Source organism: Rhinatrema bivittatum, chromosome 5, assembly GCF_901001135.1.
Source record: "Rhinatrema bivittatum chromosome 5, aRhiBiv1.1, whole genome shotgun sequence".
NCBI classification, from domain to species: domain Eukaryota; kingdom Metazoa; phylum Chordata; class Amphibia; order Gymnophiona; family Rhinatrematidae; genus Rhinatrema; species Rhinatrema bivittatum.
The window spans coordinates 91,462,132-91,474,529 of record NC_042619.1 but is presented as its reverse complement, the minus strand read 5'-3'; the positions used below and the strand labels follow the sequence as shown (position 1 = coordinate 91,474,529).

The 12,398-nt window shown below is 42.8% G+C and overlaps 1 protein-coding gene across 3 annotated transcripts in view; it reads right to left on the bottom strand.

The window, feature by feature from the left end:
- WASF3 (WASP family member 3) overlaps nt 1-12,398 on the bottom strand; it is a 191,282-nt gene that overhangs the window by 37,218 nt on the left and 141,666 nt on the right. For 2 of the 3 annotated variants that reach the window (XM_029602573.1, XM_029602574.1), the window contains exon 7: nt 6,317-6,492. The exons of the other annotated variant lie outside the window; for it this stretch is intronic. In XM_029602573.1, coding sequence (XP_029458433.1) covers nt 6,317-6,492 — 176 coding nt within the window. The remainder of the gene's footprint in view (nt 1-6,316; nt 6,493-12,398) is intronic. 3 annotated transcript variants of the gene reach the window in all.

The window sequence follows — 12,398 nt, the reverse complement described above, 5'->3', positions numbered from 1 at the left end:
TCCCCATTGTACCTAAAAGGCATAAGTGGAGAATATTTTCCCCATGAGAATAATGTATCTCTTGTTAAATCAAAAATTGGAGGATATGCTTCATAAATGGGTTAACAACCATCTTAGGAGTCTATGCCCTCTTTAAATCCCACAGATAAAACTTAATAGGGATGTGTCTCAAAAAGTACTTTTCAAGTTTAACTCATTGTTTCACTTTAACCACTGCATGCCATTCCATCAATGCTCACAGTTGAGCTGCTCTGTAATACATTTCCACTTTAGGCATCCCTAACCCTCCCAGTCCTCTAGGCCAGAACAGTACTACTTTGGATATCCTAGCGTTTTTGCTTCCAGATTAAGTCTAAAATATTTTCAATACCCTGTTCAACATAAACTTTGGAATTTCAATGGGTAACACTTCGAACAAATAGCACAGGAAAGGCAAAGTGTGCATTTTCACCGTCGCTATCCTAGCTAATCAGGATATATTAATGTCTGTCCATCTCCACAGATCCCTAAAGATATTATTCATTAATGGCATATGGTTAACTCAAGCCATGGGTTGTCCATCCCAAATTATTTTTATTCCTAGATACTTTAAATAGTCTTTTGCCCACTGGAAGGGGATATTTTTCCAAAGATCTTCAATTGTTTGATCCGGAATATTGATGTTTAAAATTTTGGACTTACTCATATTAACTTTAAACTCTGCTACCATCAGATTAAAACTGGCAAAGACATTATTGAGTTAGCTAGGTTGAATATCATATCATATGCAAATAGATATTTTAAATTTGTCCTATTCTGCTCTAATTCTTTTAATATCTGGGTTCCTTCTAATTTTTTCCACCAAAGGCTCCATCTCCAAAGCAAAGAGCAGTGGCAAGAGAAGCAACCCTGCCTAGTTCCCCTTTCTAGACTGCAAGTCACCAAGAATTCTCCATTAATTTTAATACATGCCTCTGGGAAGTCATACAATTTCCATATCCGAGACACAGCTTTCTCAAGACACTAAACATAGAATCCCAATGGACAATACCTTTTTGCATTTATGGCTAATAAGAGTGACAGGATCTTCTCCTACCCCTTGAGTAGCCCACACCAAATTGAGGACTCACCTATTATCTGCTGTCCACCTAGTTGGAATGAACTCAGACTGGTCTTCATGTACTAAATCTGGCACAACTTTTGCCAGTAAGCCAGGATTTTGGCAAAACGTTTTACATCTATAAAGATATCAGGCAATAAGACTAATACATGGTCTTGTTCCTATCTTCTTTAAATATCACAGTTATTCTGGCCAGCCTCAGAAAAGGCAGTAAATTACCTCCCTTAAGCAACAAATTCAACATTTCCTGTAAAGGTCAAAACCAGTCAGCTTCTGAATTGCTTATAGGAAAGTGTTGTGTACCCTTCAAGACTAGGTTCCTACTTTAACCTTTAGCATGTTTATAGCCAAGAGTATCTCATATGCAGATATTTCCATATCAAGCAACTTGATGTTCCTGTGTTAACAGCAAAATCACCCCATCTACAGACTTTTTTATGTTTGCTCCCCTATTGTCTTGCTTTTTGAGTACAATTCTCAATAAAAATCTTTGAATCGCTGTATTATCCACTTCGGCTCACCCCAATCTTTTATATGGATGACGATTTTGAGGGTACAAATAGCAAGAGTGGAAAAGCCTCACACGCCAAAGTGAAAATGTAAACAAAGAAATGTGAAGAAATAATTTAAATCCAGAAGTAATATTTTTGATGATCCGGTACAATCAAGAGATTTCTAAATGTCAAGTTCAAAGTAACATCTTTATTAGTTTTATGGTGATATTATCACTGTATCTGTTATAGAATTCTTAAACCTTAAAGTTCCTCTTTAAGCATTAAAGCCATTAAAGCATAATAGCCATGTTTTGGCTTCTTCAGGAGGGACTTCACTAGGATACCATGCAGAAACTTATAGCTGGGATAGCAGTTAGGTGGATAAACTTATCTGGCTATTTTTGGAGGCATATTCAACACTGCAACCACACTACTGAATATAGCTGGCTATCTTAATTAGTTAGTTGGCTAACTATAGCTGGCTAACTTTAGGACAGCTCTTTGACGCGACCAGACTTAGGCCTGGATTTTCCATTCTCGCAGAGAATGGTGAATCCTGGCGGTAACGGGGGGCGGGCCTGCAAAAGCCGGCAGCAATCGCATCACCGCGGTTTGTTGCTGCCGGCTTTCGCACTCAATAGCACCACCGTGAAAGGTGGTGCTATTGGGCGCGCTACTGGCGGCGATAACGTGGCTTAACCTTATCACGAAGATACTGCCGCGTCCGCCTCCTCACTGCCACGACTCCTCCCCTCCCCGACGCCGCTTGCTATTGCACGCGAAAAAGGATAGAAAATAATCCCCTTAGCCAGCCAAGTCATCCAGCTCTGAATATCGGAGTTAGCTGGTTAACCAAGATGGCTAACTCAACTCCTCCCAGTTATGCCCTTGGACTGCCCATAGCCGGCTAGAATTTAGCTGGGTAAGCCATTTAAACATTTAACTATTAGGTTATCCATCTAAATGTCTTTTGAATACGGACATCTATATATTCTACTTATACATGGGTATGATATGTCTAGACCATATTCTAAAATGTATGCCCTTTTAGCCTACATAGTAATGATGGCAGAAAAAGACTAAATGGGCCAGCAAGCTTCTTATGATATTAACTGCTGCTCCATGCAAGTTACCCTTATGTGTCTGTTAAGGGTAGTAACTGCTACTCATACAGGTAACTCTCAAGCCTTATGTTAAGGGTAGTAATATTAAAAATCAAAACCAAGCAACTTTCAAACGCATAACAAAATTACTGCTAGCAACATTTTCACAGGATGAGCAGCCTTCCTGATAATTCATACAATGCTGCTACTTGAAGGCGCTTTGCTTTTGGACTTGGCTGCAGAAGCAGTCCTGCACTTTTTCCCTAATGTCAATCTATCAGTATCCTGGAGTGAAAGTCAGGCCCTGGTGCAGGCTGTTGTCTGAATCCAATTCCCCCTTATCCCCCATCTGCTGTCAAAGTGGAGAGCAATGCTGCAGTTGCATCAAAACCATGCAAGCTAATTGGTTAAGGGTAGTAATCCTCAATGCCTTCTGTTAGGGGTAGTAGCTGCCGTTCCATGCTGGTTACCCCCCCTCCCCCTTTTCTATATCTAACTAAAGCCTTGGCTTATGTCAGCAATTAATTAATATTTGTCAATACATAATTAACATCTAAACCATGTTTGGTAATAGGTGGTTTTTGCCTTGTATAAGTAAAGAAAGGTGAGAGGTTTATGCTGGGAATCTTGTTATATGTTTTTATTTAAATTTTGTATTTCATTGATTTAATATTTTATGCATTGAATTTTTGTACATTGCTTTAGGTGATATTTTATCTGGAAAGCGATAAGTGCTAATTAATAAATAAATAAATAAATAAATAAATAAATAAATAAATCTAAGTGTAAGAAGATTGTGGAATAGAGTAATAAGTAAAATCTTCATGAGCAGGGCTCAAGATCTTCCATGCATCCCATAAACCTATCATTTTCATTATATTTCTTAATTTTGCTCTTTGATTCCTTTGGGTAGATATGACTCTCGAGGAATTGACTAAAGCAGACCTGATCACCAAATTGATATCTCCCCCCAGTATTACCAGTCTTTTACCCTAAGGTATCAGACGTGCCTTAAAATTATCATAATGCAAGCCTCGGTCATGATTTGGTGCATGCACATTAACAATAGTGATAACTACTCCTCAAACGTTAACATTCACAAAGATATGTCTGCCCTCTGAGGTCCATATTCAGCTGCTGTGCGGCTCAGCTAGTTAGCTGGCTGCGCTGCTGAACGTATCCGGTTATAAAAGTTAGCCAGGTAAGTTTATCCGGATAACTTTAGAAGAGCCCTAGGGCCGACTAGACATAGCTGGATAAGTTAACCGTCTAACTGAATACCCAAGTTAGCCAGATAACTATCCGGCTAAGTTGGCTCCTTCCTGGAACACCCTCACCCCGCCCACTACTTAGCTGGCTAACTAGTTAGCCAACTAAATGGTGGCTGTTCAGCGGGGACAGATAGTTGGCACTACTTAGCCAGATAACTCCTAATATCGCCCTCTGTCTCGTCTTACATCCTGCGTAGTGACATTAACATTTTTATGCAATTGCACACCCACACCCTCACATTTGTTTTTTTTAAACAGTGCAAAGCAAGGATAACTTGGTTGTAATCTCTGTGACCATCTTTCATCCTGAAATGTGTTTCCTTTAACAAAACAATGTCAGCTTACAACCTATTGAGCAACTTAAAAATGATTACCATTTGATAGGGATATTCCGATCTCTAACATTCAAAAACACTATCCTCTTAATAGGCATTAGAGAACTCTTAAGATATTTCATATTTTAAATATATCAGATAAGTAAACTACAATTTTAATTACTAAATAATCTCAAAAGTCTCTTACCAATGCAAATCCTAACAGAAAATAATGCAAATGCTAAAAGTTAATAAAATTTATTTTTGCTCTGCTGTGGTTCCTACCAGACCTACTAACTCACTCTCCTCTCACTCACAGGTCCATGCAATAAAGTGCGTGCAAAAAACGTGCATCCAAACTGGATGCCCATTTTTTTTTTTTTTTTTTACCACGCACACATTCACCTCTCTTGGGTACTCGAGGCAACAAGCAAATGAGCCGCCGCGCTGAAAAGGATGCACTAGGGGATAAATTGTGCATCCCTGGCATGTCCATGGCATCGGACGCCCAGGAGAAGTGGCTGTGCGCAGGTTAGGAAAATGGATGCTCAATTTTAGGAGCATCTGTTTTCTTAACACACGCACAGCTACAGGTTAGGTAAACAGACGCTCATGAATTGAGCATCCGTTTCCTTAACCTGACCGCTGCTTTTTGTGGTTCCTCAGACTTAATATTGTGATGATATTAAGTCAGAGTAACCATAGAAAAGCACTATTTTTTGTTTTTCTGTTCAGGTTTTGGAGTGCCTCAAGACTTAACGCCAGCTCTGGGGCTGGCATTACATTTTTTGAGGGTTAAAACATACATGTCTGGTGCACAGTTATTTTTTATATTGCAAGTACTAGCTAACAGCCTCATCAACATGGCATTTGCATGTGATGAGCACTATTAGCTGCACACTGGTTTGGACGTGCGTTTTGGACACACTGATCCCCTTATTGTATCAGGAATTAGGGATGCGCATTCAAACACATGACCAACCTTGGGTTAACCTGTGAGCTAGCCTGAGCACATGTTATTGCATTAGCCTCTCAGTGAGCTAATTTGCTGAAAACTTGTGGCATGGAACAAATATTTCATGTTTATTAATGCCTTTTTATCAAGCAGGAAATAGTATTAATGAGAAATGATTACATAGATGATGGTTAAGGCTAATATTACCAAATTCTGATCAGATAATACTTTTCATTAAATTTTTTTCGTATTACAATACTGAGTGAGCTATAAAATGGCTAGAATATGGAATCATCAAGTGTTATTTCACGGTGCACTAATTCCGTTAACTGTATGGAATTAAGTCAAGAATATCAAGGAAGATAAAGCTAAAATTAAACAGTATATCAAAGTCATTTTGACGATATTTTACAAATAGATTAAAACTTTTAGGGCCAGTTTTAAATTTCAGGCTAGAAGTGCACAAAACCTGCGAGTCAGTTTGCTTCTACAACTCTGAAAAAGTATCTTTTGTTCAATGATTTATACATATTTGATATTTCTCCTTTTTCAAGCTAGTCTCAAGGCTGATTACAATCAAATTTATAATACATATTTATTATATTTACATCATAGTTTATGGTAGCAAAGGGACAAATATGAAAATGGGGTGTGTACATCTGGGATTGGCAGAAGATGTGGTAATAATCATCGATCTACTAGGAGGATTAAGCAGCCAGGATTTAATTTTCTGCTGCTTCAGGAAGGGAAACATCCCTCCAAAAAAATGCATTAGTGAAGTTTTTGCAAAATATGCTGTGGAACTTTAGCCCAGAAGTACAAAATTGTGCAAAAATTTCACAGTGATTTCTGCTTGCACAAATTTTCTGTTGACTTTCCCTTTTAGAAGTTGCAGGAAATTAAACTGGCAGGAAAATGCATAGTATTTTAAAATTATGCAAGCAATCTGACTTGAAGATTTGTCTGAAATCTAGATATGGCCCTAAGCATTTATTATGGGCCATTTTTTTTAAACTAATTGCTTAAAGTCCTCATTCAGTTCAATTGAATATCTATCATAGAGCTTTACCGAACACACACCTAGTTTCTGGGGACAGTGATCCCTCGGAAGATGCTCCATGGTACACATTTTGTGACAACCTGTTGTCAGGTCTAAGCTCTTTATCATATGCCATCATATTCCATTCCTGGCGCCTGTTCCTGGCTTTTCTAACTTTTTTCACTTCTCGGGTTGTGCCATCTATACGCTTTCGTTCCTGATGTGCAAAGAAAAGAAAAAAGCATGCCAATAGAAACAAGAAAGGAAACAAGCAAGTAAAAATGCAGTTAGTACTTATAAAAAGCAAATGCATAAGAGAAGCCATGCCTATCCAAACTCCTTCCACAGTAAACACAGCATTATGAAAAAGAAAAAAAAAAGTTTTCATGAGTTTAGAAAGCAGCTTAACTGAAAGAATAGATTTAATTGTAAGTTTCTTAAATGACAATTTTCTACAAGCTTGCCAATTGCTGAGAAAATAAATATAACTAAAGAAATACACTTGGTAAATATATTTTTATCATTGTACCTACATGCATTTTCCAAGGAACCTTCTTAAGCATGTCAAATTCATAAAGTTTTGTTTTCTCTCTCATATGATGAAATTCAACTGCAAAAAGCAAAGTTGCTTACCTGTAAATATATGTTCTCCATTAGGGATGTGCAGAGGGATGTCATGCGTTGCATTCGGGATTCGTATTCGTCGGGAGGGGCAGATACGTTGCATTCGGCAAGGGGGGCCCCCCCGATACGTACTTGCGTTAATTCTTATTCGTTTCCAGGCAAAAATTGAATTAAGTACAACCCCCCCCCCCTCCTGACCCCCCCAAGACTTACCAAAACTCCCTGGTGGTCCAGCGGGGGAGGTCCGGGAGCCATCTCCTGCACTCGCACCCTTGGCTGTCTGTATTCAAAATGGCGCCGATAGCCTTTGACCTTCTATGTCACAGGGGCTGCCGGTGCCATTGGTCAGCCCCTGTCACATGGTAGGAGCAATGGATGGCCGGCACCATCTTGTGCTCATACCATGTGACAGGGGCTGACCAATGGCACCAGTAGCCCCTGTGACATAGTGAGGGCAAAGGCTATCGGCGCATTTTGATTACTGGCAGCCGTTGGCCCGAGTCCCGGACCCCCGCTGGACCACCAGGGACTTTGGGCAAGTCTTGTAGGGGTCAGGAGGGTCCCCCACAAGACTCGCCGGCCATCCATTGCTCTTACCATGTGACAGGGGCTGACCAATGGCATCGGTAGCCCCTGTGACATAGTAGGTCAAAGGCTATCAGCGCCATTTTGAATACCAACAGCCGAGGGTGTGAGTGCAGGAGATGGCTCCCGGACCCCCCGCTGGACCACCAGGGAGTTTTGGTAAGTCTTGGGGGCGGTCAGGAGGGTGGGGGGTTTGTTTAAATTGGCTCCTTTAGACGGCTGAATAATTCGGTGAAGATTCGTTGTATTCGTGGGGAATTGCACGAATACAACGAATTTGGCCCTATATGTTGCGGATTACAAATACGTAGGAAACGAATGCACACCCCTATTCTCCATAGACAATAGGACAAGTCAGCCACACAAGTGGGGTGATATCAGATAGAGCTGGCATGATCATGCTCTCTCAGGGGCAGATGCAATAAAGTGCACTGAGCCTAGCACACAGGTCTACATGCAGTTGGGTTGCGCATTTTGGACGCGCTAGACTAGCACCCAATACAATAAGGAGATTAGCGCATCCAAAACAAGTACCCAAACAATTGTAAGAACACAAGAACATAAGAAAATGCCATACTGGGTCAGACCAAGGGTCCATCAAGCCCAGCATCCTGTTTCCAGCAGTGGCCAATCCAGGCCATAAGAACCTGGCAATTACCCAAAAACTAAGTCTATTCCATGTTACCATTGCTAATGGCAGTGGCTATTCTCTAAGGGGTAGATTTTCAGAGCCCTGCTCGCCTAAATCCGCCCAAAACCGGGCGGATTTAGGCGAGCAGGGCCCTGCGCGCCGGGAAGCCTATTTTACATAGGCCTCCCGGCGCGCGCAGAGCCCCGGGACTCGCGTAAGTCCCGGGGTTCTCGGAGGGGGGCGTGTCGGGGGCGTGTCGGGGGGCGGGCCCGGTCGTCGCGGCGTTCCGGGGGCGTGTCGGCAGCGTTTTGGGGGCGGGTACGGGGCGTGGCTACGGCCCGGGGGCGTGGCCGCGCCCTCCGTACCCGCCCCCAGGTCGCGGCCGGCGCGCAGCAGGCCCGCTGGCGCGCGGGGATTTACGTCTCCCTCCGGGAGGCGTAAATCCCCCGACAAAGGTAAGGGGGGGGTGTAGACAGGGCCGGGCGGGTGGGTTAGGTAGGGGAAGGGAGGGGAAGGTGAGGGGAGGGCAAAGGAAAGTTCCCTCCAAGGGCCGCTCCGATTTCGGAGCGGCCTTGGAGGGAACGGGGGGAGGTAGCGCGGCTCGGCGCGCGCAGGCTATACAAAATCGATAGCCTTGCGCGCGCCGATCCAGGATTTTAGTGGATACGCGCGGCTCCGCGCGTATCTACTAAAATCCAGCGTACTTTTGTTTGCGCCTGGAGCGCAAACAAAAGTAGGCTGTTCGCGCTCGTCTGAAAATCTACCCCTAAGTGAACTTAATAGCAGGTAATGGACTTCTCCTCCAAGAACTTATCCAATCCTTTTTTAAACACAGCTATACTAACTGCACTAACCACATCCTCTGGCAACAAATTCCAGAGTTTAATTGTGCGTTGAGTAAAAAAGAACTTTCTCCGATTAGTGTAGCAGATAGCACCCATCACATGTAAATTCCATGTAGATGAGGCTATTAGCTATTTTCCCCCAATGCAGAAAATCACTGGGTGCCCAACACACACTTTTTAACACCGCAAATTTAACTCTAGACCCGGAGATGGCTTAAGTCAATCAGGGCTCATAAAAAATTAAAAAATATGGTCCTCTGTGTGGACTCCTATTTAGTATTGTTGTGACACAAATTAACTGCTTGCAGTATTAAACAATAAAGGGTACATTTTTAAACCCCTACACATGTAAATCCCGGAGCCTATCGTGCACCGGGCCAATTTTCAAACGGGCCCAGCCACTCACATAAACCCCGGTACGCGATTAAGTGCCGGGGCCTGAAAAGGTGGCGGCCTGAGGGGCGGGGAGGTCGGGGCTGGAGGTACCGGTACAGCGGCCATTTGCCACCGTGCCAGGGAAACACAGTTGGCCGGCGCACACAAGTTGCTTCGGAGGAGGAGCAACTTAAAAAAACAAACAAAAAAAATAGGTAAGGCAGATAAGGTTTAGGGGTATGGAGGAGAGGGGAAGGGGAATGGGAAGGGAGGCTAGGGTAGGGGAGGTAGAGAAGGCTGTGATGCGTCACCGTGTGAAAGTAGCTAAAATCTACCCCCATGCATGCGCGGATTACAAAATCAGGCACGCATGTGCATGCGGCCCGCCAATTTTAGAATATGTAAATGCCGGCGTGCGCATTTTATAAAATAGTGCGCGCATGGAGGCGCCTGTGTATATATATATATATATATTTATTTTTTTTCTTTTAAACCTACCCTTAAATGTATATTGGTTTGATTTTTAAAAGAAATCTTATGGCCACACAATTTAGATGCCCATAGGAAAGGGCGCTTAGCTATGGGTGCCTTCAGCAACCTCGGCAAAACACCACAGAAATTAGTCTAAAGAAGCGGGACGGTGCTCAATGCAATTGTTGGTGTCCGATGCATTAGAGCATTATGAACGCACAATTCTTCCCTATCCTGCCCTTTCTTTGCGCAGCCCCTCATTTAAATGCTGCATCGGGCACCCAGGGAATGTGGCTGCGTGGGCATTAGGAAAATGGGCGCTCAATTTGAGCGCCTGTTTACAGCAAGTATCTTATTGCATTGGTCTCCATAGCTCAGAAAGAAAAATCTTTCTGAGAATGTGCCAGAGTTCCCCTGGCTCCAGCCCAGGTTAGGTTTTTCCCTAGCTAAGCTTCCACTCTAAAGGGGAGGCGGATGATATTGTGTGGTTGTTTTGTCCTGCTGTCTACAAACACCTGTTGCAGGTAAGCAACTTCGCTTTCTCTGTGGACAAGCAAGACCAAATGCAACCATGCAAATGAGGACGCTGAACAAGGGTTGCATAAAATATCCTTGATTTGTTTAGAAGGAATATGAACCCAGAGAAAAAGTAAAAGCTGGGAGAGTTGAAGCTATTTGAAGATTTTTTTTTTTAATTCTTTATTTTCAAATTATTGAATTTTACCCAAGAATACAATCTTGTACAGAAAATTCGATGCACTGCAAAGAAGTGTATCAAAAAAGAAAAAGGAATATAAAATATAAACTGCATCTAAAATATAAGAAATATGGAGAGGCAGAAATAAGAGCATCATATAAGCAATTCAAAAATAAGTAGAAAACAGGTTATGTCGAGTAGTTATACAACATATTACTTATACCAAACCACTAGTGGATACTTCTCGGGTGCGTGCATCCAAAAATGCTCTGAGTTGTTCAGGCTCAAGGAACCCATAATTAACATTTAAGATTCTTATATAGTATCTACACGGATATCTGAGAATAAATCTGGCATCTAATGAAGTTTTTCAGGTCGCATTATTAGGAAATTATTTCAACGTATTTGAGTAGCCTAATCACGTCTGGGTAGATCCAGATCGGACGATCATAAAACAAAGATTGTCTATTCCTGAACAAAAATTTCAATATATTATTGCGGTCTGACAAAAAGGCAAAAAAGAAACTAGCAATGGTCTTCTTTGATTAATCTGGTTCTAGTCCCTCCGTGCCTCCTCCGGGACTCATTCCACTCTCTCCTCGAGACCCCAGATTTTCCTTCGGGCTCTCACTCCGGCTGTCTGATCTTATTTCTCCCTGAAACAACGCCACAGGAGTTCCCACAGCCTCCGAAGTTAGGTGGAGCACATCAATTCTTCCTGGGTGGGCAGGTCTGTTTGGTTCCCCTGGACTCAAGGTGGTGTACTCACCCCTCTGTTGATTCCCGGCAGCCTAGCATCGAGGGCTTTTTTGCAGGAGCTGCAACATCGTCTCTGGAAAGTTTGGTCGCTGGGGAGACGATGTTGCAGCTCCTGCAAAAAAACCCTCAATGCGAGGCTGCTGGGAATTAGAGGGTGAGTTAACACTCATTCCCCTTAGTCTCCCCTTCCTCTTAGTGTGCAGCATATTAAAGAAACTTGTAAAAGGAAAAAACCTTGCGACGAAAGACCTGATGCAGCTTCCTACTCGCGGCCATCTTGCCTCTGAAGAATGTTTTTGAGAACTGCTTGACCAAAGGCACTAATAGTGCGAAAGTCCTGTTCTAGAATATGTTTGATAAAAGGTGTGAACAGAGGACCAGGTAGCTGCTTTGCAAATATCCTGTACAGAAGCAGATCAAAGAAAAGCTTCTGAAGCTACAGTAACCTGGATCAGATAAGCTTTAACTCAGGCAGGTATATGACTGCATCTTTTTAAAGGAATTAGATACAGTCAGAAATGAAGTGAGAAGCATTCCTGTGAAACTTTATATATTTTCTAAGTAAGGGCCTCATTTTCTAAAGTATCGCAGGCCTGCGATACTTTAGGGAATGAGAAGCGGGGGGCCGAAACGGGGGGCGGGCCTGCGCTAGCCAGCAGTGATCGCACCGTCACGGTGCGATCGCTGCCGGTTTCGCACCCAATAGCGCCACTATAGAAGGTGTAGCTATTGGGTGCGAACTCAGACGCGAAAAGGGCCTTACCTTTTCTTCGTCCGCGGCGTCTTCGTGGAGTCAGCCCTGGTGACGTCCCGACTCCTCCTCTTCCAGGGCCGACTCCGCCCCCATTTTGGTATCGCACGCGATAAGGGACTTTTTGCGTGTGAAACGTCCCTTATCGCATGCGAGCCACTTGGAAAATAAGGCCCTAAGAGAGGGAAAGCTGATCTGCGATAATGACTCTGGAAAAGTCAAGTTCCTCTTTAATCACTTTAACAGTTGATATAAACAATCGTTTACAAACCTCAGATTATCTGGTTGCTTCGCACACCATAAAGTTGGAAGAAATGGAGCAGAAAGTGATTCAAATTCAGAAGGTCCAAGTTGGCCTAATACAGGGTGACATGGCTTATTCAAA